Raw genomic sequence first — 23,286 nt, forward strand, 5'->3', positions numbered from 1 at the left:
CCTCAGACTTGTTACTTAAAATTTAGTGTATTTTGCTGGAATAGCAGGTTTTTGCACCATGTTGTGTACATGATTGTCATTCTTTTGTGTGTGTGTGTGTGTATTAAAACACTTTTTTTAATTAGATATTTTCTTCATTTACATTTCAAATGCTATCCCCAAAGCCCCCTATACCATCCCCCTGCCCTGCTCCCCAACCCACCCACTCCTGCTTCCTGGCCCTGGCATTCCCCTGTACTGGGGCATATGATCTTCGCAAGACCAAGGGCCTCTCCTTCCACTGATGCCTGACTAGGCCATCCTCTGCTACATATATAACTAGAGATATATCTCTGGGGGGTACTGGTTAGTTCATATTGTTGTTCCTCATATAGGCTTGCAGACCCCTTTAGCTCCTTGGGTATTTTCTCTAGCTCCTTCATTAGGGGCCCTGTGTTCCATCCAATAGATGACTGTGAGTATCCACTTATGTATTTGCCAGGCACTGGCATAGCCTCACAAGAGACAGCTATATCAGGGTCCTGCATGATTGTCATTCTAAGGCAAGAAGTTAATGGTTTCTTACAGAACACAAACTTCAGGGTGCCATCTATAACACTTCCTCTTGCTATTCTTCCAGACCGATTGATAGGCTTGCCTGAGGGACGTGCTCGTAATCATAATCGACCCCAACAAATCCCTGTCCTGGCTGGAGTGGTCATTGAAGATGTGGCTGTTGGAGCTGAACACACACTTGCTTTGGCATCAACTGGAGATGTTTATGCCTGGGGTAGCAATTCAGAAGGGCAGGTAAATGGCATATTTGCTGCTCTTGCATACTCTAGAAATCTGACGGTGTTGTTTATTTGTAAGAGTGTCTTTGTATTTTAAAATATTAGTGTTCAGAGAATCCTTTGCTTGTGCAAGAAATCTTGTCATCCCCTGTAGTCACAGGAGTAAGGGCAGGAATGAAAATGAAGAGAATGTAAAAAGACTTCAGGTCTGTGTCCTTAGTCCTTCTGTCTATCTGTATATGGAAGAGAGACGTTGGTAGGAGATGTCTGAGAGACTGATGCTTCTACAGTGGTTTTCAGCCCACAAGCAGAGCCATCCTCACTTCCTCCCATAATCTCAGATCAGAGACCCTCTTATTCAAAGTTGTTTTAGTGAGCATTTACATTCTCCTCATACCTGCATTAGCAGATCAGGAAGTTGTGGTTGCAGTAATCTTGATGAAAGGAGAACCAATGGTGAGGAGCCTTTGGGGAATTCCCTGGTTAGGTTTTGACAAAATCTTCCTTGATGTTGAACACTTAACTGCTGCTGCTAAGAGCAGAGAATTGGAGCCATGTATATTTTATATCTGTGTACCCAGAAACCAGTGTGTCTTAAGTAAGAGTTCTGGAGAGCCTTCTTTTTTCACTTAACAAGAACTCCTACCCTTTCCAAGATACCTCTTCCAAGAATTCAAGAGTGTGACCAGTTGTTAAGACTAATGCTTTTAGGGGACAGTCTAAACTTATAAGGACTACTACTGTGATAGAGAAATCAGAATTTATTCATTCGTTTGTTTGTTTGTTTGTTTGTTTTTGTTTTTCCAGACAGGGTTTCTCTGTGTAGCCCTGGCTGTCCTGGAACTCACTCTGTAGACCAGGCTGGCCTGGAACTCAGAAATCCACCTGCCTCTGCCACCCAAGTGCTGGGATTAAAGGCATGCGCCACCACACCCGGCTGAATTTATTCGTTATTGAAGTTGATGCATGACTCAGATGTTAATAGATTTCATTGGCCTGCCTTCTGCTTCTTCAATCTCTGTGCATTTGCTTTTTTATTCTTAGCTTGGCCTAGGCCACACCAACCACGTTCGAGAACCAACCCTGGTAACAGTTCTGCAAGGGAAAAACATCCGCCAGATTTCAGCGGGCCGTTGCCACAGTGCTGCATGGACAGCCCCACCAGTCCCACCAAGAGCACCAGGTGAGACGGACCATTTGTGCTCTTCCAGCTGCTCTTCTACTTTCAGTCGTGTCGTGATGCTCTATCTGCTTGCAGTTCTCACTGCATCCAACATGTCTAAAATGCATCAAGGCTTGGAGTATTCTTTTTGCTACAAGCACCATAAATATTTCATATCATGCATTTCTTCTGCAGACTTCAGTATATAGCCAAACTTCATGCCCTCTCTTTCTCTCAGTCCTCAAAGAAATCAGCATGTTTTTTAGGCAAACAAGAATTAATTAAATTAGAGCTTCTACTAAGTATACATACACTTATATAGGTAAGTATAAATATACCTGTATCGATAAAAAGGTAGCAAATAGAACTGGCCATCCTGATCCAACTTTAATCCCAGCACTTGGAAGGCAGAGGCAAAGGGATCTATGTGAATTCCAGCCCAGCCTCATCTACATAGAAAGTTGTAGGTCAGCTAGGGCTGGTAGGAAAACCCTTTCTCAAAACACACCAATAAAAAGATGGCAGTTGCTTTGCAAGACTTACTATCACAAAGGAACTGAGGAGAGCTGGGTGGAGGTGCTTCACATCGTTAATCCCAGCACTCAGGAAGCAGTCTAGGACAGCCAAGCCTACAGAGCAAATTCCAGGACAGCCATGGCCTCATAGGAAAACCCTGTGTTGAAAAACTAACGAAATAAAATAAAAGCTCTGAGGTGTTATATTTGTCACTCCAGTAGCCATTAGCAAAAAGATGTTTATTCAGTGACTCAATACAAGTCTAGTTACTGCCAGTTTATTCCATCATAAAATATGAATAGTGACTGCCTCTAGTTTTAACATTTCTTTAAGTATTACAAAATCATTATAGTCATTTTTTTAAAAGACTTGAAAATATATGGCAGGACTGAGGAAAAAGCTTACTCAGCAAAATACCACACAAGCATAAGGACCAGTATTTGAGTCCAAACATCCACAAGGAAGCCAAGAGTGTTGGCACAAATTTGTAATCCCAGTGCTAAGAAGGCATAGACAGGCAAACCCTGGGGCTCACTGGCTAGCCAACCTGGCCTGATCAACAAGCTCCTGGCCAATGGAAGAAGACCCTGTCTCCAAAAACAAGGTGGATAGTCATCCTGAGGAATGACCTTTTCATTGCACATACGTGCATACACAAAAACAAATGCAGTTGTCTCCTTTAATAAGACCCTCTGGTTGGCTCTATCTTTCATTTCCTGCAACTGTAGTCATTTCCTTAATTGTATCATTCCCATATTTGTGTTACTTCTTGTCCAAGCCCTCATCTTCTACTTGCTAGCCTCTGGTGCCTAAGGTCCTAGAATTTCTGAAGCCATGTGTGACTGAGTGCTTAGAGGTCCCCTCCATTTTTCTTACCTCCCTACTTTCACAGCAAATCCTTGGGGAAGACTCCTCAGAGATATTTTTTTTCTTAAGGACTAACTCTCACCAAGGAGATGAATACCTGGTCTCATTTGCATCGTTAATATGAGATTGGCAATTACTGAATAGGAAAGGAAGAACTTACCCTCTCCCCCAACTCTTTCTCTCTCTCTCTCTCTCTCTCTCTCTCTCTGTCTCTCTCTCTCCCTCTCTCTCTCTCTTGGGGTTTTTGTTTTTTGTTTTTGTTTTTGTTTTTGTTTTTAAGACAGGGTTTCTCTGTGTAGCCCTGGCTGTCCTGGAATTCACTCTGTAGACCAGGCTGGCCTCGAACTGAGAAATCCGCCTGCCTCTGCCTCCCGAGTGCTGGGATTAAAGGCGTGTGCCACCACGCCCGGCTGTTTTTGTCTCTTTATTCAAACAGAAAAAATTAAAGGAAGAAAGACCAGGTTTGCTATGTTTTTTATTTGGGGGGGGGGTGTTCTTGTTTTGTTTTAATTTTGTGTGTGTTTGTTTTGTTTCATTGTTTTGGATTTTTGGGGTGGGCTCATGTAAGCCAAGCTGGTCTTAAGCTTAGCATGTAGCCGAGGATGGTCTTGAACTCCCGCAGGAATTATAGGCCTACAGTACCATTGCCAGGCTTATGATACTTGTTCTTTTAAGGTTTAAAGACTATACTCTCTGTAAAAACTAGTTTTATTGATATGAAAAGATACCATGATCATGGCATCCTTTATAAAAGAGCATTTAATTGTGGTGTATTTGTAGTTTCAGAGGTTTAGCTCATTGTCTTGTGGCACACAGGCAGACATGGTATTGGAGGGAGGAGCTGAGAGTTCTACATTTGGATCCACAGGCAGCAAGAAGAGAGAGACTCTGGGCTTGGAATGAGCTTTGTGAACCTCAAAGCCCACCCCTCAGTGACAGTTTCTCCAACAGGACTATACCTACTAATCCTTTCAAGTAGTACCACTACCTGGTGACCAAATATTCAAATCTGTGAGCCTTTGGGGGTCAGTCTTTTTCAAATCATCACAAGTACTAAACCCCCCCCCCAAAAAAAGATGAGTTAATGGGTAGAGGAATAGATATCTCTGTAGAATAGTATATATAGCAAAATATTAAGAATAAAATGTAGTAATTATCTTGTGTTCACTGTTAGAGAGTTTTCAAAATACTCAAAATTGAAGCATTGCATTTTCCTTGACAAGTGCCTCTGTGCTTTGGGCAGGTGTGTCAGTGCCTCTCCAGTTGGGCCTGCCTGACGCAGTGCCCCCACAGTATGGGGCACTGAGAGAGGTGAGCATTCACACCGTGCGAGCAAGGCTCCGGCTGCTCTACCACTTCTCTGACCTCATGTACTCATCATGGAGGTTGCTGAATCTCAGCCCCAACAACCAGGTAAGGTGTTGGACTGGGAAGTGGTACCCACGATGGACTTGCCAGAGCCTTTCTGCCTTTAAAAACTTCTCTCATGGCTAATGTGTTATGCTCTTTGTGTTAGGGAGAGGTCACCAGCTGTAATTCCATTTTATCTCTGATTTGGGAACATGTGAACAGAAAGTGATTTGATTTGTTCAGAGCTAGAGGAAGCATGGGTAACTGAGGCATGTCATAGCTCCTGCCCAGTTTGATATATGATGTTAAGTGGATGGCATGTGGCCAGATGGGAGGGGGTTTCCTAGCCTACACAGGCACCTGGGTCCCATCCCTAGTCCTGGAAAAAGAAAGGGGGGGAATCTAAGTACACAGAGCTGATAGGATCATAAAATAGGGAGCGAAAGAATCAAATCAGCCAAGATGTTTATGAGCCTTCTTCCTCCCTACAAAGGAGCACACTCAATCTAGTAAAGGAAAGTCAGGGAAATAAGGTAAGTTTGGCTGTTTTATCTTTCTTTATAGAGTAAAGTGTGTCGGTCTTTATAGAATGTCCCACATTTATGAAGAAAGTGGTTATTTAATAAGTAAGCGTGTCTGCCAAAATGTATATACCCCTTTTTAAAAAATTCTCAGAACCTGTGGATCACCATTTATGAGAGGAAGGAATAGTTTTGACATCTTTTAGAAGCAGGCATCAGACAACCAGGAGGATACTTGGTTATACTAGACTGTCAGCAAATTGGTTCTAGTTCATTGAGAAATGTCTGACACAAAGCCATGTGAGAAAAGTAGCTGAGAAATATCTAAATAGTACATTTTCCCAGTGTTGAGAATTTATGTGTACATACCCAAACTGAAAAGCAGTGCATGCTGTCAGTGGGGTTATCTCTCTGTGGATGGATTTTGGTTGATTGGATACCATCTCTGTATTTCTCCTTTTTTCTGTATTTTCTAAGACTTAAAAAAATAACAACCTCATTTTATCAGTATTTTTTTAAGTTATTAATTGCAATGATACTCCGTTCTATGCTTTTAAAGTTCAGAAAGAATTATATCTTAACATACTATTTCTTTTAAGTCTTGTATTATGCCATCTTTGATCTCCTTATGTTGTCTACAGAACAGCACATCTCATTACAATGCTGGAACATGGGGCATTGTACAGGGACAACTTCGGCCTCTGTTAGCTCCAAGAGTCTACACACTCCCCATGGTGCGCTCCATAGGGAAGACCATGGTTCAAGGCAAAAATTATGGGCCTCAGATTACTGTAAAGAGAATATCAACCAGGTAGGTCATGTGTGTTTTACTAACTAGCTAGAATTGTTTAGAATATTACTGCTAACTCATCTCTGTGTGCCTCAGCTTCTGTGTACCCTTATAAATGGCAGTGAAAGCACTCACACTGGTCCCCATGTCTGTTCACTGATAGGAAAATGCCACAAAGGATCTTTGAGGTGATCTGTGGAGGTGAAGAGTTGTGTTACATTACTCCTGATGTTTTTTGTTGTTAGTGGTGGTTTTCCTTTTTTGTTTTTAGAGGACGGAAGTGTAAGCCCATCTTTGTTCAAATAGCAAGACAAGTGGTAAAGCTAAATGCATCAGACCTCCGTCTACCCTCCCGAGCATGGAAGGTTAAGCTGGTTGGAGAAGGAGCTGATGATGCTGGAGGAGTGTTTGATGACACTATCACAGAAATGTGCCAGGTACCTGCATGCGGTGTCCTTTCTAGGCTCTGTGAGTGGTGTTTTGACTGTTGCTAGTGCTTGTCAGTATAGCATGGGTACATCTCTGAGCCTTGCAGTTATGCTGCTGGTGCAATGGAGTGAATTGTAGTGAGTTTGGGAAACGCATCAAGATCAGTGACTTAGGTGTCACTGATTATTATTAATTACGCTGCACTAGAAGAAACAGTGGTGACACGTGAACATGTTCATGGAGGAGACAGATGCAGGACCACTGTGTGCTCTGGAGCACAGTGGATCCACCAGGCTCCAGAAGAATAGAAAAATGAGTGTTAAGGAGTTTAAACTGGGTGGAGAGATACTGCAGTGATTAGAAACATTGGTGCTCTTCCAGAGGACCCAGATTAGGTTCTCAATATCCACTCTCAGCACAGAGGATTCAGTGCCCTCATCTGGTTTTCACTGCTCATATGGAGTGCATAGACAAAATGCAGACAGAATACCCATACAAGTAAATAAAATTTTTTGAAATTAAAACTAATTTTTGAAAAAGAGTTTGGATCACTTCTGATTTTAGAAGCCACACTTGTAGATGCTTGGAGAATAGTGTTGTTCCTTCTACTTTGTCTGATAAACCCTGTGGCTTGAGTAACATTTGCCTATCTCTGCTGAGTCAGTTTGGAATTGCAGCACACCCTGTCCATAGCTCCCCAGATGCTCACTAATGTCCTTGTGTTCTGGCTCCTCATTCTTCAGGTTTCTCACATGAAGGACTTCATCTTTCACTTTAACTTGAAATCACAAAAATAACTAAACTTAGAAGTTCTTGAAGTATAGCATTATAAATTCCTCAAGATATCCCCTTTCCAGTATTAGTTTTAATATAGATTGTTTGTTTTCTTGATGCATTTGATTGTCATCTCTCAACAAAACACTTTTTCTGCAGGAACTTGAGACTGGAATAGTTGACCTTCTCATACCCTCTCCTAATGCTACTGCAGAAGTCGGTTACAACAGAGACAGGTGAGACAGGAGTGCTTCGCTGTTGATGTTTTGAAGACAGTGATGAACACTGTTCTTTGTTAGTTTTGGGCACAGCATGCTAAACTATAACTTGTATTGTTCCAATATGTCACACAGCGCCAGGTCATGAATAATGAATGACATTACAATGGGCTGTTGCACTGTTAATATTTTTCCTTTGGAATGTGAAGGTTTGAATGAGGGTTTTGATTTTGAATGTTTCAGTGTTTTTGAGAAGCCTTGCTTACATTTTATAGTGTAGTCATTGGAAATGGGAAAATGGCACTATATATAAATATATGTATTATACATACTCTCCTTCCTTTATTTCAGTTACCATCCCCATAGAATTTGACAAGAATTGCTATGACTGAAGGGTTTTGAGTCCTAATTCAAACTTTCTTTCTGACAGTATTCACGATTAGCCTGAAGTGCATTCTGTAGGTGATCTCTCCCGTGTTTCTGGAATGCTTTCTTAGACTCTGGATGTGCAGCAGCTTACGTGTCTGAAATGACTTGAAGGCATCACCTTTAAGAAGGCTTACAGTTGGGCCCTGTACATCCCAAGTCCTCTGTAATTCCTCTTGGACATTTTTGCCATAATTGTAAAAGGGTAGTTGAATTAAATAGCGTCACCATTCTTTGCTGTGGCACAGGTTATAAACTTAAGTGGAGTTTACCGGCTGCATCAAATGTTTCAGCTTTAAAAATAAAAGTAGGTTACAAGTTACATGTTTAGTTTTAGAAAATTTGTGCAATATGTTCATAACAATGGCTGTGGTTGCCACAAAGTGCCTCGTTTACCTTTAAATAGTGTTAATGTGTCGTGCGTGCAGACGGAAGGGGTGGATCTGTGCACTAAACTGGGGGCTTTTACTCTAGTATTCGGCAGAGTTGCCTTCTACCTGCCAGTTCAAGAGTTCGATCTGTTTTCATATAGAATATATATACTAAAGCCATCCAGTCTGTAAAACAGCCTTACCCCGATTCAGCCTCTTCAGATACTCTTGTGCTGTGCAGCAGTGGCTCTGTGTGTAAATGCTATGCACTGAGGATACACAAATATGACGTGTACAGGATAATGCCTCATACCAATCAGATGTCCATTTGTTACTGTGTTTGTTAACAACCCTTTATCTCTTAGTGTTATAAACTCCACTTAAAACTGAAAAAAAGAAAAGAAAAAAGACAGGCATGCTTCTCAAGTATCTTAATAATGACAGTCACCTACTGAGTGCTTCCTGTTCTCGGTGCTTCATACATGTTCCCCACTGAATCCTTATTATCAACCATCAGCCCCTATCATGGTGAGAAGCAGCCATTGCTGTCTGCACTCAGTACTAAGGGATAGATTGATGATAATTCAGAGGGAATTAGCAGAAACTCAGAGTTGCTTATGAGCCTTGGCTGCCTTATGTTTTTTAGGCTTTGGAGTTTCCTTAGGGTAGAATGAATGCCAGGGTCATGAAACTAGTTACAGTCCACTGGTGTCCTTGTATTTGCAATTTCATTTTTTTTTTTTCATCTTGCTCTAAAGACTTAGAAGTTATAAGTGAAATGATTGCAGAATGTGGGGCATTCTTAAGCAGTAGGCTAGTCAAGCACGTGAAAACAAGAGGACCTGAGTTCTAGTCCCCAGCACATAAAGCCTGGGTATGGCTGTTTGTGCCTGAAACTGAGACAGGCAGATTCTGAGAGCTCACTGGCTGGCTAACCTAGCCAAACCAGGTGAGCTTCACATTTAATTAGAAATTTATTATTCTCAAAAAATAAGGTAGAAGACAGGTGTTGTGGCACACATCTTTAATCATAGCACTCAGGAGGCAGAGGCAGGCTGATCTCTGTGAGTCTGAAGTCAGGTTTGTTTACATAGTTTCAGCTCAACCAGCAGTAAAAGTGAGACTTGTCTCAGAAATATAAGGCGGAGAGCAGTAGAGAGATATTCACCATCCTCCTCTCCCCTTTACATATTCGTAAACCTACCACATACATAAGCACACACATGCATGCGTGTTTTCTCTCTCACACACAAGCACACATGCTCATTCTAACACATATGCACATGCTCTCGATCTCTGTCTTACACGTATAAACACATACATATGGGGGTGGCACAGGTTGATTCAGAATGTTGTCCCTGTGCTGCCCAGCACATTAGTCATGTGTAGCTTGGTGAGCACTCAGGTGTAATTAGAGTAACTAATGAGCTGAACTTGAGCTTGGTCTGACAGTACATGCTTACAGTTCCAGCCCACGAAACCAAAAAAGGGGCATCGAGGTGTTAGACTTTAATTACATAGGCGAATGTACTTAATGACTGCTGGATTCAACGGCACAGGTCTACTCTAATGCTTTCGCGGTGGGAAATTGTTTCTAATGGGAGGAATCTTTAGCTGAAAGATTTACTTTTCTTTCATAGGTTCCTTTTTAATCCCTCTGCCTGCCTTGATGAACATTTAATGCAGTTTAAGTTCTTAGGAATTTTAATGGGGGTTGCCATTCGTACAAAGAAGCCTCTGGACCTTCACCTGGCCCCTCTGGTGTGGAAACAGCTGTGCTGTGTCCCACTTACCCTGGAGGACCTGGAGGAAGTGGATCTGCTTTATGTGCAGACCCTTAACAGCATCCTTCACATTGAAGACAGTGGCATTACTGAAGAGAGTTTCCATGAGGTAAGCCTGGCACAGCTGGGCTTCTGTAACTCCTGACTTACTGTGTTCTCCAATCAGAAGTTTTCTATGTAAAGTCAGATGTTGTCTACCTCTTTCTGTCGGTCTGACTTTAGCATATCTAGGCCAAGCTGCCCTGGTACCTCAGTTTTAGTGGTCCAGGGAGCTGCTAATATGTGGAGCTGGCTCCAACTCCCAACTCCTGCTTCTTGTACCTTCTTGTACCTTAACAACTTTTCTGCCCGTCATGTGGACAACCACGGGCACCAAGTGGAGAGGGAGGCCTAGGTAGCCAGAACACAACAGACCTGGTTTGGGACAAAGATGTGGCTCTTTTTACCTATAGCAGATGGGTCAGCATAGTCTTGAGCAGTCAGACAGACGTGACTGGCCTGCCTTGTTTATAGAACTAAAGCCTTGACTTCATTATTGGTCTGTGTATGAGTCATGCTTTTTGTTATCCTCTTTACTGTGTAATAAAATATCTTATCTTTCTTTCCTTAGATGATTCCTCTTGATTCTTTTGTCGGCCAGAGTGCTGATGGTAAAATGGTCCCCATAATCCCTGGAGGAAATAGTATCCCACTCACGTTTTCCAATAGGAAGGAGTACGTAGAGAGGGCCATTGAGTATCGACTTCATGAGATGGACCGGCAGGTAAGATGAACTATCATGGTGCAGGAAGTGGTCTAGAATGCTTTCATTTGTCCAGACAAGAGCTCACTTATTTATGCCAGATCTGGCATTATTCGCCATCCATGCATAGATTCGCTTATATCTCTATTTCAGACCTTATTAGAGACTTCCTAGGCCATGTCTTACTATATCTACATCCTTAAGTCAGCTCCAAATTGACGTTGTTGTAGAAGGCCGTCTCCTTCCTCCTCCTCACATACCTATCTGGCCTGCATCTCTTACATTTTTGGTTGTGAGCCTATCCTTTAACGGCTGAGCCATCTATCCAGCCCTGGCCTGCATCTCTTAACTGCTCCCCACACAGTGCCCACTCCAGCTGGGTCACTTACCCTTAAACACGGTCTTACAGCCTAACGAGAGCCTCTTTCCTGCTCCTGATGCAGACCCTCAAGCCACAGCCAGGAGTGTACCTCCTTCACAGTCCTGCCTTACTCTGAAATCACTCCCCTTGTCTCATATCATTGTGCATGTGGTGGCCTAAAGACATTCAGGTCTTGTGTCTTCAGTCAGCTTGAAGGCTGCACGTGAGGAGTATCTTCTTTTTTGTTTGTGTTCTCCTTGGTCTGTGCTGAAGCATGAATAAGCATTGGATTAACAAAGGGGTAGGAATAAATGACCCTAGGAATTGATGTGTCTAAAGTTGGTTCTTTCCATAAAATCATTAACAGTTTCAGTATTTTATTTTTAGGTTATATTGGGTCCTTTTTAGCTCTGGATCCAGGCTCTGAGGATATCTAAGTTCAGTTATTTCAAGTTCCATATCCCTCACTCCTGGGTCCTTCTTTGAGTTTAGCTTTGGGACCAGTTCAGTTCTTAAACTGTTTTCTTTGTGACAGTGTTTACAGGAACAGGATCCAGGGTTTGTCTCCAGTTCATGATAGAGTGAGGAGGGGTGGGGGGGCAGGGAGAGATTGACGGACAGGGAGAGAGAGAGGGACAGGGAGAGAGAGGGACAGGGAGAGAGAGAGGGACAGAGAGAGAGAGGGGAGCAGGGAGAGAGAGAGGGACAGGGAGAGAGAGAGGGGCAGGGAGAGAGAGGGGGGGCAGGGAGAGAGAGAGAGGGGCAGGAGAGAGAGGGGGGCAGGGAGAGAGAGAGGGACAGGGAGAGAGAGAGGGACAGGGAGAGAGAGAGGGACAGGGAGAGAGAGAGGGGCAGGGAGAGAGAGAGGGACAGGGAGAGAGAGAGGGGCAGGGAGAGAGAGAGGGACAGGGAGAGAGAGAGGGGCAGGGAGAGAGAGGGGGGCAGGGAGAGAGAGAGGGACAGGGAGAGAGAGAGGGACAGGGAGAGAGAGAGGGGCAGGGAGAGAGAGAGGGACAGGGAGAGAGAGAGGGGCAGGGAGAGAGAGAGGGACAGGGAGAGAGAGGGGGGCAGGGAGAGAGAGGGGGCAGGGAGAGAGAGAGAGAAACAGAGACAGAGACTGAGGACTAAGATTGTGCCATGCAAAACAAATGTTCTATCACTGAACTTTGATGAACATTGAAAATCTTCAAAGTGCAGTGGTCCTGCCAAGTGCCGGGCCTCACTGTGTACAGTTATTTTGGGGGGTGGAGGGTGCTCTGGGAAATAAAGGCATTGTCAACCATTACCACAGAACCTAGAGAAAATAAGAATGGCCCTACCACAGACCCAAGAGCCAGAGCCAGGCTTCACTGCAGGCTGGTTCTGCTGACCATTCCTCTGAGCTTTGTCCACTCTCCTTGTTCCTCTCTCGGTGAATTGTCCCTTTGTTTTCACTTCCACCTCATCTTGTAGTATGAGTGTTCTTCCTGTAACTGTCCCCAGTCATTTCCTTGCTACCTCAAAGCAGCCAGCCTCACCCCTTAGCATCATACTGTATCCAGTCAGTTTTTGTTTTCTATTTTTCTGGCCTTGGTGGGTTGGCTTTGACAATCTGTAGCATGGATAGTCCCTTAGTCCCTTAGGGGTTCTATGGGCAGTCCCTCAGCCCAGGCAGTCACCAGAGCACCAGGTACAACCCCAGGGCCTTTCCTCGCTGTTGCTTCTGTTCTGAGGCGTGTGGTTTGCTTTATCAGGGGTGGTTTTAAGCTGCCCTAAAGAGAAGTGTGTGAGCTAGGGCCGCCCTCCTGCCCCCCAGAGGCAGAGGCTGGAGCTTCTTCCTCCATTCTCAGCTCCTTAGCTCCCCTGTGCTCTGAGAAGAGAAGCAGGGTGATTTTGAGTCATGGAGACACCACAGCACACTTTTAACAGCACACAGCTACATGTGACTAGAAACATGGCGGGGTGGCCACTGAAGGGACCCAGGCACTAAAACTCTGTGGAGAGAAGAAAGGCTCTGGTGCTGACTGACTTGAGACTAAGAGTGTGAGAGTCCCAGAGCAGTGGAACTCACACAAGGGTGGCCCTGGCTGCAGACCTCGGGCCTGGAACAGACAACCTGTGTCATGATGAGTGTCTGTCTACTACACCAAATGTGTGTTAAAATGAACAACCTTTAATGGATACAGGTGGCTGCAGTTCGAGAAGGGATGTCCTGGATTGTCCCTGTACCATTGCTGTCCCTCCTCACGGCCAAACAGCTGGAACAGATGGTGTGTGGGATGCCTGAGATCTGTGTGGATGTCCTGAAGAAGGTGGTGCGATACCGTGAGGTGGACGAGCAGCACCAGCTGGTGCAGTGGCTCTGGCGCACACTGGAAGAGTTCTCCAATGAGGAGCGGGTGCTCTTCATGCGCTTCGTGTCTGGGCGCTCCCGACTGCCAGCCAACACCGCTGACATTTCCCAGAGGTTTCAAATCATGAAGGTCGATAGGGTAAGTAGGCAGTTCTCCTTCCTTGGTTAAAATTTACTTCTTCTCCCCCCAACCCCTTCTCTGTTCCTTGCCTGCTAGGGAAACCAAAATGTAACCCCCCCAGAAGGTCTGCCCATTCAGGCTCTAGCATTTAGATTATCCAAATCTAAAAACATCAAGCATAAAAATTTACGTTCACTTAGGTGTGGGGAGAAAAGAGCCTAGTGGATGTGGAGTGCGTGTTGCCACAGCAACCCTGGCCTTGGTTAGGTCTCAGTGGGCAGGGGATCCTCATGCTTCCCCCGACTCTCAGGCCCTGGGCCTTTTCCATGTGTGCTCGTGTGCCAGGGTCCAGTCTTGTTTGGTGCACACCTGGTGTGCAGGAACCTGGAGATGTAGGCAGCAGGTATATGCTACCACAGGAGGGGTGCAGAGGGTGGAGGCCTTAGCTGCAGAGCCTCAAGAATAAACAAGCTTAGAATCTGAAGCACACATTGCAGTCCAGAGCCATTCTTCCTAAGTACTCTACCAGCTGTGCCTCTTTCCGTCTAGATCTTTCAGGGATCCTGGACAGACCCCGGGTAGATGCTGCTAGCCCTCTCCACAATCAGGCTTCTGCCTGTCTCTCCAGCATACCGTGTTCTTTTGCTTTGGAGCCCTTCCATAGTGAGTTTTCCTTCGTGCCCTTTCCATCTGGGCCTAGCAAGCACTGCCCTTTAAGGACAGTGCCCGTGATCTCCCTTACAGGAAGCTCTGGGATTCTTTCCTGTGCTTTCTGCCTGATTTCCTCTGGGCCTCTGCTCTCTGGCCCAACACTTACAGTATCTCTCTCCTCCTCTTTACTCAGCAGTAGCCCCTCCCCTTCCTGTGTGTGGGCACCCTCTAGCAGGTGCGTGGTGTTTGATAAGGAAATGGTAAGGAAAATAAGATGCTACACCCAGCACTTTCTTCAATTTCAGTGCCCTGTGTTCTTCACTCTCTTGCTGCTCCTGGAGGTTGCTGTAAACCAGTGATTCTCAACCCTCCTAATGCTGCGACCCTTTAATACAGTTCTTCATATTGTGACCCCCAACCATAAAATTATTTGACTACTTCATAACTGTATTTTGCTACCATTATGAATCATAATGTAAATATCTGATATGCAGAATATTTGATAAACTACCCCTATAAAAAGGTCTAAAAGGGGTCCAGACTCACAGGCTGAGAACTGCTCCTGTCGACAGAACTTTGCCTCCTGCAGCCTCCAGCTGGAGCCCTGCTCCTGGCTAGGGCCGTGGTTCACTGGGACTGCTGTGCTCTGGGATGCTGTGAAAAGAGCCTTTCCATACATTTGCTGCATGACTAGCCAGAGACTATAAGCGGCCAATCTGTTTTGTTGTTGCACAGTGAAGTGGGAAGGGGGTAATAGTTTCCTTCTGGTTAGTCCTCGGAATGATCCTTGCCTTGACTGTGTCCTAGGCTGCCCAGTCACCCCAGGAGTTACTGCTACTAATCCCCTGCCTCAGTAAACTGACTACTGGGGGTGTTCCTCTATGGCTCTTGGGTCACTTCTTTAGTACCCACATTTAAGTGTCTGAGCCATCTGATGTCCTTCCCTTCCTTGATGTCCTCAGCTTTTCTGCCCATATCTCTGGCATCAGTGGCTCTCATATGGAGGCTGATGAGCCTCTCATACATGGAGGATGCAGATCCCACCACTGGAATGCAGCCCAGTTGTCAGGGTGCTCTGAGGAAGAGCACAGATTCAAAAAGAGCTAGGGAGGAAGGGTGGGGTCAGGATGTAGCCAGTAGGAAGTGCTTCCCTGGCACTCACAACCCAGCACTGCAAGGAGAGACATTTACTATTAAATACTGTGTAGCCAGCAGTGGTACACACTGTGATCCTAGCACCTAAGGAAGGAGTTCAAGTTAGGGCCAGCCTGAGCTACATAACAGACCCTGTCTGTCTTAGCTTGGGTTTTACTTCTGTGAGCAGACACCATGACCAAGGCAACTCTTATAAGGACACCTTTTAACTGGGGCTGGCTCACAGGTTTAAAGGTTCAGTCCATCATCATCAAGGCAGGAGCATGGCAGCTTCCAGGCAGGCTTGGTGCAGATGAAGCTGAGAGTTCTACATCTTCATCTGAAGATATCTGCTAGCAGAACACTGGCTACCACATGGTTAGGAGGAGGGTCTCATTGACTACCCCCACAGTGATGCACTTTCTCTAAGAAGGCCACATGTCCTAGTAGTGCCAGTCCCTGGGCCAAGCATATTCAAATCACACTGTCTAAAAAAATAAGAATCATAATTATCATTACTGTCCTTGCAAATCGTTTGGAAAATGGTTGTTAGCAGGGTGGGTCAGAGAAGATATATAACCTGCCCTCTAAAAGAAGCCATTTTCAGCTGTGTACTTTAAAAATTCTTTTTTAAAGCCAAGCATAGTGGCATACTCTCAGTACTTAGGAGGCAGAGGCAGGTACATCTTTGTGAGTTCAAGGTCTGCCTGGTCTGCATACTGAGTACCAAGCTAGCCAGAGTTATATAGTGAGACCATGTGTTTAAAGGGGGCGGGGCTTTTTTTAATTAAAATTTAAAAAACCCTCTTTCCAAGCCGGGCAGTGGTGGGATACACCTTTAATCCCAGCATGCAGGAGACCAGAGGAAGGTGGATCTCTGTGAGTTTGAGGGGACAGCCAAAGCTATACAGAGAAACTCTGTCTTGAAAAGCCAAAAAGAAAAACAAAACAAGAAAACGCAGCTGTGTAAACACATCCTCATGATGGTTAGTTAAGTGCACACCTTGGGCTTCACTGCTTTTCCCCACCATCCGTGAACAACAGCGAGGGGCTTCAGACCACACTGCAGCAGAGAAGGGGTGAGGTGCCATGGACAGGACCCTAGCCCCTTCCACTTCACTCTCTGTGGGGATCCCCACCATGACCTCAGGCCTGCCTGCCCCTTGGTGGACAGCAGGGAGCTCTCAGCATGCTCTTCTCTCTGCCAGGTTCTGGTCTCCCAAGTAGCCCTAGTCAGGACTCCACTTTCCATTGCAGGCCATTGCAGGAAGTGGGAAGGAGGATGAAGCCCAACTGAAAGTGTCCCCAGCTGCGACAGTGGGTCCTCTGTGCTTTGTGCTGAGACCTACTCTCTGACTCCTGCAGATCAGCCAGAAGTCAGGGAGAGGCTCTCTCCTGTCTTGGGTGGTAATGAGTAGCCCCATGCTCCCTGGGATGGCAGTGCACTTGTTAACAGCTCTTGGTCTGTCTCTCCACAGCCTTATGACAGTCTGCCTACCTCACAGACCTGCTTCTTCCAGCTGCGGCTGCCCCCCTATTCCAGCCAGCTGGTCATGGCTGAGCGCTTGAGATATGCCATCAACAACTGCCGTTCAATTGACATGGACAACTACATGCTCTCAAGAAATGTGGACAATGCAGAGGGCTCTGACACTGACTACTGACTGATGAGGGTGCTGTCACCCACCTTTCTCAATAATGCTCACTTCCAATTTGATGTTGGTATACTTTTATGGTAACTACATAGATGTTTTAGGAACATAAGCTGATACAAACAGTGGCCACATTTAGTTACTTCAAATGAAACAAAGAAATTAGATGGTTTTATTTTTCTGTGATTGTACAAAACAAAGAGCAGAAACTGCTCAGTCAGGTTTTCCTCTGTATTTTTTGGTCACTGTGGATAAGTTTGCATGGAGCCATTTTGGTGTATTTTTAGTTGAGAATGATACATTTTTGTAAGCCCACCCAGTGAACATGAAATTGTACATTGTGTATAATTGTTCATTAGAAAGGACAGTTTTACATGAATATTCATATATTTATTTTGTTTTAGTTTGATTCGCCTGTGCAGGGTTCCTTATGCAGAGAAATAAAGCAGATTCAGGAATCAGAGTGGGGCCGCTGTTGTTGATCCAGGGGTGCCTAGGCTAGAAGTTGAAGCAGACATGAGCCCAAACAGAGTGAGCTTTGCAGTCTGCCAGTGTCACCTTGCTCTCTGGGCCATTCAGAAACTGGGGACAGATTTCTTCTGAAAAGGATACCTACCGAGGAGGAGCCGGGGCTCTCACACCTCCCTCCCCTTGTGCTGCTGGCATCCCGGCCTACAGCAGAGCCTCAAGCATGGCTGGTGTGAGGCAGCACCTCTGTGCCAATGTACCAAAGGACAGCAAAGGGGACAGTGGTCCAAAAGAGACAGCTGTGCACATGCATCAGTGAGTGGATGGGTGGCTGACAGTGTACATTCATACAAGGGTTAGTGTGTGGATGAGGGACTGAGACAGAGCCCCACTTGGTGTTTAACCCAGCCCTTGTGGTCAGTGGCAGTTGCTCATCTGTCCAAGAGTGCCAGCTGAGTATGCCGGGTGGTGGGAAAGAGGAGCCCCCTTGCTGTGAGGCTCCTGCTGCAGTGTACCAGAAAGCATTGGAGGTCAGTAGGCAGCTTGTCTCTTTTCCTCCCATCTAATCTGTGTCACAGGCTGCTTCCTGTGGACTCAATGAAAAGGCCATTGCTGACAGCCTGCTCAAATAAGGTACCAGGCAGAGAAACGGGAAGGCAAGTTTACCAGTGGAAAGGCGAGTGCTTGTCTTTCCAAATCTGAAGGAACATCCCTGATAAAGCTGAGAATCCAGGCATCATTTTATTGAAGTTTTCATATGGAATTGGTTCCCTAGAAAAAGATTCAAGTCTCTGGGGGGCACCGGAGACTTCTAAATAAAGATATGCCCTTAATTCTGGACTTGAGGTAGGAAGGCCCTGCTTGTGCCTCTAGGCTTTGTCCTAGTGACAAGCAGTCTGCAGGCTTCAGTTTATTGCCATTGAGAATAATGCCTTAACCGGATCTGGGCCTTTGACAGAAGATTTGCTCTGCCTGGAGACTGTGGGAGCACTCTAGTAAGATGGTGCCCGACAAACCCACTTGTCTCAGGTCTGCAGAGATGCAGATAGCATGGTGATGCTGCCTCTTAGCTGGAAACCTGCATGCTTGCTTTGAGTTTTTGTTTGTTTGTGTTTTTATTTTCCTCTTCTTGATTCTTGAAGACTAGTGTTCCTTATCTGTAGAGCAGCCAGCCATTGGGTCTCAGGGCAGGGATTTGGTTTGCCTTGTAGAGACTTGTGTATTTCCTTAATTGCTGGCCTCGTTCAGTTAACAAATACTTGCCAACTTATGTCCTTAATCAGTCTCAAGAAAACATAAACCCTCTACCTTCAAAAACCAAGCTTTTCCCAGATGTCCATGAACATGTGACCTTTGTCAGATGAAGCTCTGTGTCTGCCAAGCTCAGTATTTAGCAAAAAAGTATGTGTTGGACATTTATTGGGAGAGCAGGCAAAAAGGGGCCTGGGGACCATTTGGTCTTCCCTTTACAGATCTGGGAAATTAGAGCCCAGTTTTCTCTGGTTTTGCTGTCAGTAAAGGGTTAGTGGCTTACCCACCTTCCCTGAAGGTGGCATGTGCTTGCTGAGCTATGCCTGCCAGTGGGAACATCGTCAGCACAGTTGGAACACTCCACTGGGAGCTTTCCCAAAGATTAGAAGGCATTACACCAGGCCACGACTTGTGTACCCTGATTCTGGGTGAGGCACTGCCACAGCTCAGAACCTGGCAGCAGCAGGAAAGTCCCTCAGCAGTCCCCAGGGCCTTGGAGGCTATGCCTGCCACACGTGCCTGAATGTTGTTCAGTGGAACTTCACACACTTTCGCTGTTTGGTGGTCTGGCTCCTGCTGGCATGCGGTTACCTCCAAGGGCTCATTTTATCCTCCTCATAATCTGTCCTTTACACTTCCCTCCATCTGGTTCTCTACTCCTCTCCCTGCTTCAGCCATGCTGATCTCACTGCTGTCGCACATCCCTCGAATGCTTCCAGTATGGTGCCCTGCAGTTTCTTGGACTGTAGCACTTTCCATATGGCTTGCTTGGCTCCCTGGCTGGTTTCATGGCTCAAGTGTCAACCTTCTCCATGACATTTAGTTTGGTTATCCCCACCCACCCCACAAGCCTTCTTTTGTACCAATTATTGTCTCCCTAGAATAGGGGTTCCACGCGAACAGAACAGAAAATTGTCTTTTTCTTGTTTTCCATTTGGGCAATAAATTAAGGAACCTGTGGATAGGGATTGGGAAACCATGTCACAGAAATCTGAAAGAAAAAAAAAAAAAAAAGAATCTGGCTGCAGATAAACGAAGGAGTCTTGATTATAGATGGCAGCCAGAGAAGCCTGGCTGAGCTTCCCCACCCCCTAGCTGTGCTCATTTAACCTGCTTGCCCATCCCCTGCCTAGAGAGGGAGGCTGCTGGGTGAACTGAGAGGGCCGTGGCCACAGGGTCTTGGCAACTAAAGTGAAGTTGACCTAGAAGTCCAGACTCAGGCCAGAAAAACTAGTCTCATTTTTTGCATCAAGTAAAAATGGTTCCCTATCTAAGCACTTTTAACTATGGCTACTACTTTAAATACTGGCTTTTTAAAAGTGATGCTTTTTTTTCCCTTGTGAGAAACAGGAGAAATAATAGTAACTATCAGTCATGCAGGGACAGGAGTGAGTTTTCTAGAATGGCTTGTGCATCTCGCACGGTCTGGCAGTGAGCAGCCAGGGAGACTCTCATTTCGGGTTCTCCCCTCAGCCATTCGCAGGTTCCTCGCCAGCTTAGAAAGCAGCCCCGGCGCTACGGCGAGTCAGCGCGCCGCGACGGGGCAGACGTTTAAAGAGAAACCCAGAGTTTTACATGCATCCTCTCCTTTAATAGCGCGCGCGCGCATCCTCAGTAGGAGCCCGTGGGGTGAGGCATGCTTTGTCTCCCCGGTGCAGCCGAGAAAGCTGAGGCAGCGCACACGCGTGCGCGCGGCGGCTGATCGGGTATCATGGCCGCGCTGCGTTCGGCGCTGAGGCGCAGGTTCGGGCAGGCGGCGCGGAGGCGGAGCAGGCCGGCGGCGCTCACGTTGCGGCAGAAGTCCACGTGCAGAGTCTGCAGCGCGCGCCCGTGCGCGGCCACGGCCGCCAGCGTGCGGTTGGTAACGCGCGCGCAGTTCTCGAGGCGCAGCGTACGCAGGCGCGGGCAGCTGAGCAGCAAGCGCGCCAGGCAGTCGTCCGTGACGTGGCCGCAGCCCGACAGCGTGACGGACGTCAGGTTGGGGCACCTGTGGGGAGAGCGGGGTGACACGGGGCTGAGGCGCAGCAGAACTCCTTCACAGGAGACTGCAGCGAGTCCGAGGGGCTAGGGCTGTAGCCAGGGCCCCCGGCCCCTTCATCTACGGGGTCCATTATCAGGGGTCTTTGAAAGGGACAGCTGTGTGCCTTTGATCCTCCCCGAGGCTGGGATCCATGCGTGACAGGGACTCTGTGGGCGGAGAGGTCTCCTGGGGTAGTGGTTAGTGACTGAAAACCATAGTGTTGGGTCAGACCGTCAGCTCGGTTGCCTGCAACAGTTACTTCGGCTTTTGGGTCAGCAGCCTGAAAGCCAGGGCCGCTAGCGCCAGGCCCTGGAGTTTGTAATGTGACCGGACTATCACTGAACCAAAGTTGACTTCTGTATGGTAGAAGAGTTGGGCAGTGTGTAGCCATGCACCTGTGAGGACTGAGGTTCGGGTGAGCAGAGCCCACTACTGGCACAACCCACTTTCCTAGAGCCCAGGATGGTCACGTGGCTTCCTCCTTGGGCGGAGCCTCCAGTGGGCCTGGGCCCTGTGGTCGAGGAGCTGAATGTGGATTGGAGGGTCGGGTTCCTTTCCACACCACCCTCCGCTTAGTGCCTTGCCTGCACCTAGCTGGGGCAGCTCATCTCCCTTGTGCCTGGGAAGGTTTAAATTTAAAGTGTGCTGGACTTGGTACCATTTCACACGCCGAGCCCATGCCTCCCTCATCATGCACGCTACACCTACTACACCAGTTTTGTGAATGAGGAGACTGGCTCCCGGTGGCTCAAGTGACTTGGCAAGTTACTCGTGATGGTTATGAAGGTGCATTTAAGCCCTCAGCATATTGCCTGATCTGGCCTTAAGGTTTAGACTGAAACCCAACTAAGGCAGAAGAATTCAGAACAGCTGACTCTCTTACACCCCCAGCTCATTTTACCTTTCTCAAATTACTGTCACTCCATCCTCTGGTCCTGTGATACAGATTTTCTCATTTTGCAGAGAAAGGTATGAGGTGGGCGTTTAAACATTTGGTCTGAGGTCAGTTATACAATATCAGAACTGGAAACTCAATACCTTTGCACTTTCTTTGACACTGGGGACAGGTGCTTAGCAGATCCTGTAAAAATCGAATCTTGCTGGTTTCAGGGATTAAACCTGGTTATCTTCCAGCAAGAATGAACCACTGTGGGATTGTAACACACAAACACACACACACTCTGCCCATAACCTTGCAGCCTAGTGAAACCCATCAAAATGGCCTTGCCTGGTCTTGTCAGAGCCAAGCCCAAATCCAACTTGGGAAGAGAACAAGTGAAAGGCAGGCCCCTGTAATTACTTTCTGTGGTGAGGCCAGCCCACAGTGGTACTAACCCTAGATGGCAGCAGCTAGCAACCACCCATGCTTCTTAGCTAGCAGGGAGCTCTTTCTCCTCAGCAGCTGGCACAGCCATGTTGGCCATAGCTTCCCTGCACAGGAAGGTGTGACTGACCCATTTTGTGGCTCAGCCTGTGCAAGGGATTGGGGGGAGGAGGGAGGGATGTGTGGCATCAAAAGATCAAATAGGGGATTTTTCAGGGCATCCCCTATTACGGTTTATCTCAAATTCAAATATAACTGGGTGGTGTGTATCTTACTTGCTAAGATCTGGCAGTCCTACACTGGCACAGCACACTATGTCTCAGAGTATCCCTTATGCCCTGACAGTTGAAATCCATCCCTGAGTGCTGTGCAGGACAAGTGTGTTCCCCAGAGGAGACGCTCACTGCTACTTTGCATAGGCTTTGCTTCAGCTTACCTGAGCACCCTAGCTCTCCTTCCTTAGCAGCAGTTCTCAGGCCTCGGTAACTGCATTCTTGTTTGAGGAATGGTGTTTATTTTTGGCCAAATTAGAGGCCTGAGCCAACTGATGCCTTTGGGAGCCTGACCTTGAAAATCCAGGCTCAGCTGAACCCAACCAGGCCTTAATGGCTGCCAGTGAAGACAGCTGCTCCAAGGAGCCGCTGAACCCAGCTGAACTCAACTTCATTTGCCACAGCAGCATTTTTAGGAGCTGAGAGTGAGCCGATTTAACCCAACTCTTTGGGCACTGGTTGTCTGCCTTGGTCTCAATCTGAGCCATATTGCTCTTGGAATGTGTGCTTCCCAGCCCTCCCTGGAGCCAGGGCCAACAAAGCCACAGTGCTCAGGGGCAAGGTGGCCTACCTGTTGCACACCTGCAGGAGGAAATCATTAACCAGGCTCTCGTGCTGGCTGCAGATGCTCCTCTGGAGGGCGCTCTTGAGCCAGTCCTCGATGCTGCACACCTGCACACGGCTGGAATGCCAACAGATGGACAGGCTGCGCAGCGCAGGGCTCAGCCGGAAGTTGTCTTTCTTGAGCTCTGCGAGAGAATGGAAGTGCAGCAGGGGCCAGAGGGTGGGGTCCTCAAACACATCTCGGAGCTGGGAGCAAGTCCTGGAGAGGCTCCTCCGGCTGTCCTTGTCCAGGAAGGAGAAGAGACACAGCAGACACTCCCGATTGAGCTGGGTTATGTGCATGGTGAGTGGTGGCCGCACGTGAATGCCCAGAAAGGGTCTGACCTGCCTCCTGCTTCCTCCCCAGATCAGGA

The 23,286-nt window shown here is 46.8% G+C and overlaps 2 protein-coding genes across 13 annotated transcripts in view; one reads left to right on the forward strand and one right to left on the reverse strand.

The window, feature by feature from the left end:
* The window catches only part of Herc1 (HECT and RLD domain containing E3 ubiquitin protein ligase family member 1), a 158,364-nt gene extending 140,927 nt beyond the window's left edge, over positions 1–17,437 (forward strand). For all 12 annotated transcript variants that reach the window (XM_006511103.3, XM_006511108.3, XM_006511105.3 and 9 more), the window contains 10 exons: positions 620–789; positions 1,818–1,956; positions 4,562–4,731; positions 5,831–6,000; positions 6,251–6,416; positions 7,342–7,418; positions 9,838–10,090; positions 10,592–10,744; positions 13,250–13,555; positions 16,801–17,437. In XM_006511103.3, the coding sequence (XP_006511166.1) occupies positions 620–789; positions 1,818–1,956; positions 4,562–4,731; positions 5,831–6,000; positions 6,251–6,416; positions 7,342–7,418; positions 9,838–10,090; positions 10,592–10,744; positions 13,250–13,555; positions 16,801–16,986 (1,790 nt within the window). In that variant the 3' untranslated portion in view covers positions 16,987–17,437. The remainder of the gene's footprint in view (positions 1–619; positions 790–1,817; positions 1,957–4,561; positions 4,732–5,830; positions 6,001–6,250; positions 6,417–7,341; positions 7,419–9,837; positions 10,091–10,591; positions 10,745–13,249; positions 13,556–16,800) is intronic.
* On the reverse strand, positions 17,121–23,255 carry Fbxl22 (F-box and leucine-rich repeat protein 22). The gene is made up of 2 exons (NM_175206.4): positions 22,881–23,255; positions 17,121–20,680 (listed from the first exon to the last, which is right to left on the reverse strand). The coding sequence occupies exons 1-2, from the start codon at positions 23,213–23,215 to the stop codon at positions 20,305–20,307; spliced, it is 711 nt and encodes a 236-aa protein (NP_780415.1). The 5' UTR covers positions 23,216–23,255; the 3' UTR covers positions 17,121–20,304.
* Positions 23,256–23,286: the final 31 nt, after the last annotated feature.

Source organism: Mus musculus, chromosome 9 (assembly GCF_000001635.26).
Source record: "Mus musculus strain C57BL/6J chromosome 9, GRCm38.p6 C57BL/6J".
Taxonomy (NCBI): domain Eukaryota; kingdom Metazoa; phylum Chordata; class Mammalia; order Rodentia; family Muridae; genus Mus; species Mus musculus.

Excerpts from the sequence above, each read along its gene's own strand:
- Fbxl22 (NM_175206.4), bottom strand. The coding sequence starts at position 23,215 with ATGCACATAACCCAGCTCAATCGGGAGTGTCTGCTGTGTCTCTTCTCC. Across the intron at positions 20,681-22,880 it reads CTCCTGCAGGTGTGCAACAG|GTGCCCCAACCTGACGTCCG; the intron begins GTAGGCCACCTT and ends CTCTCCCCACAG.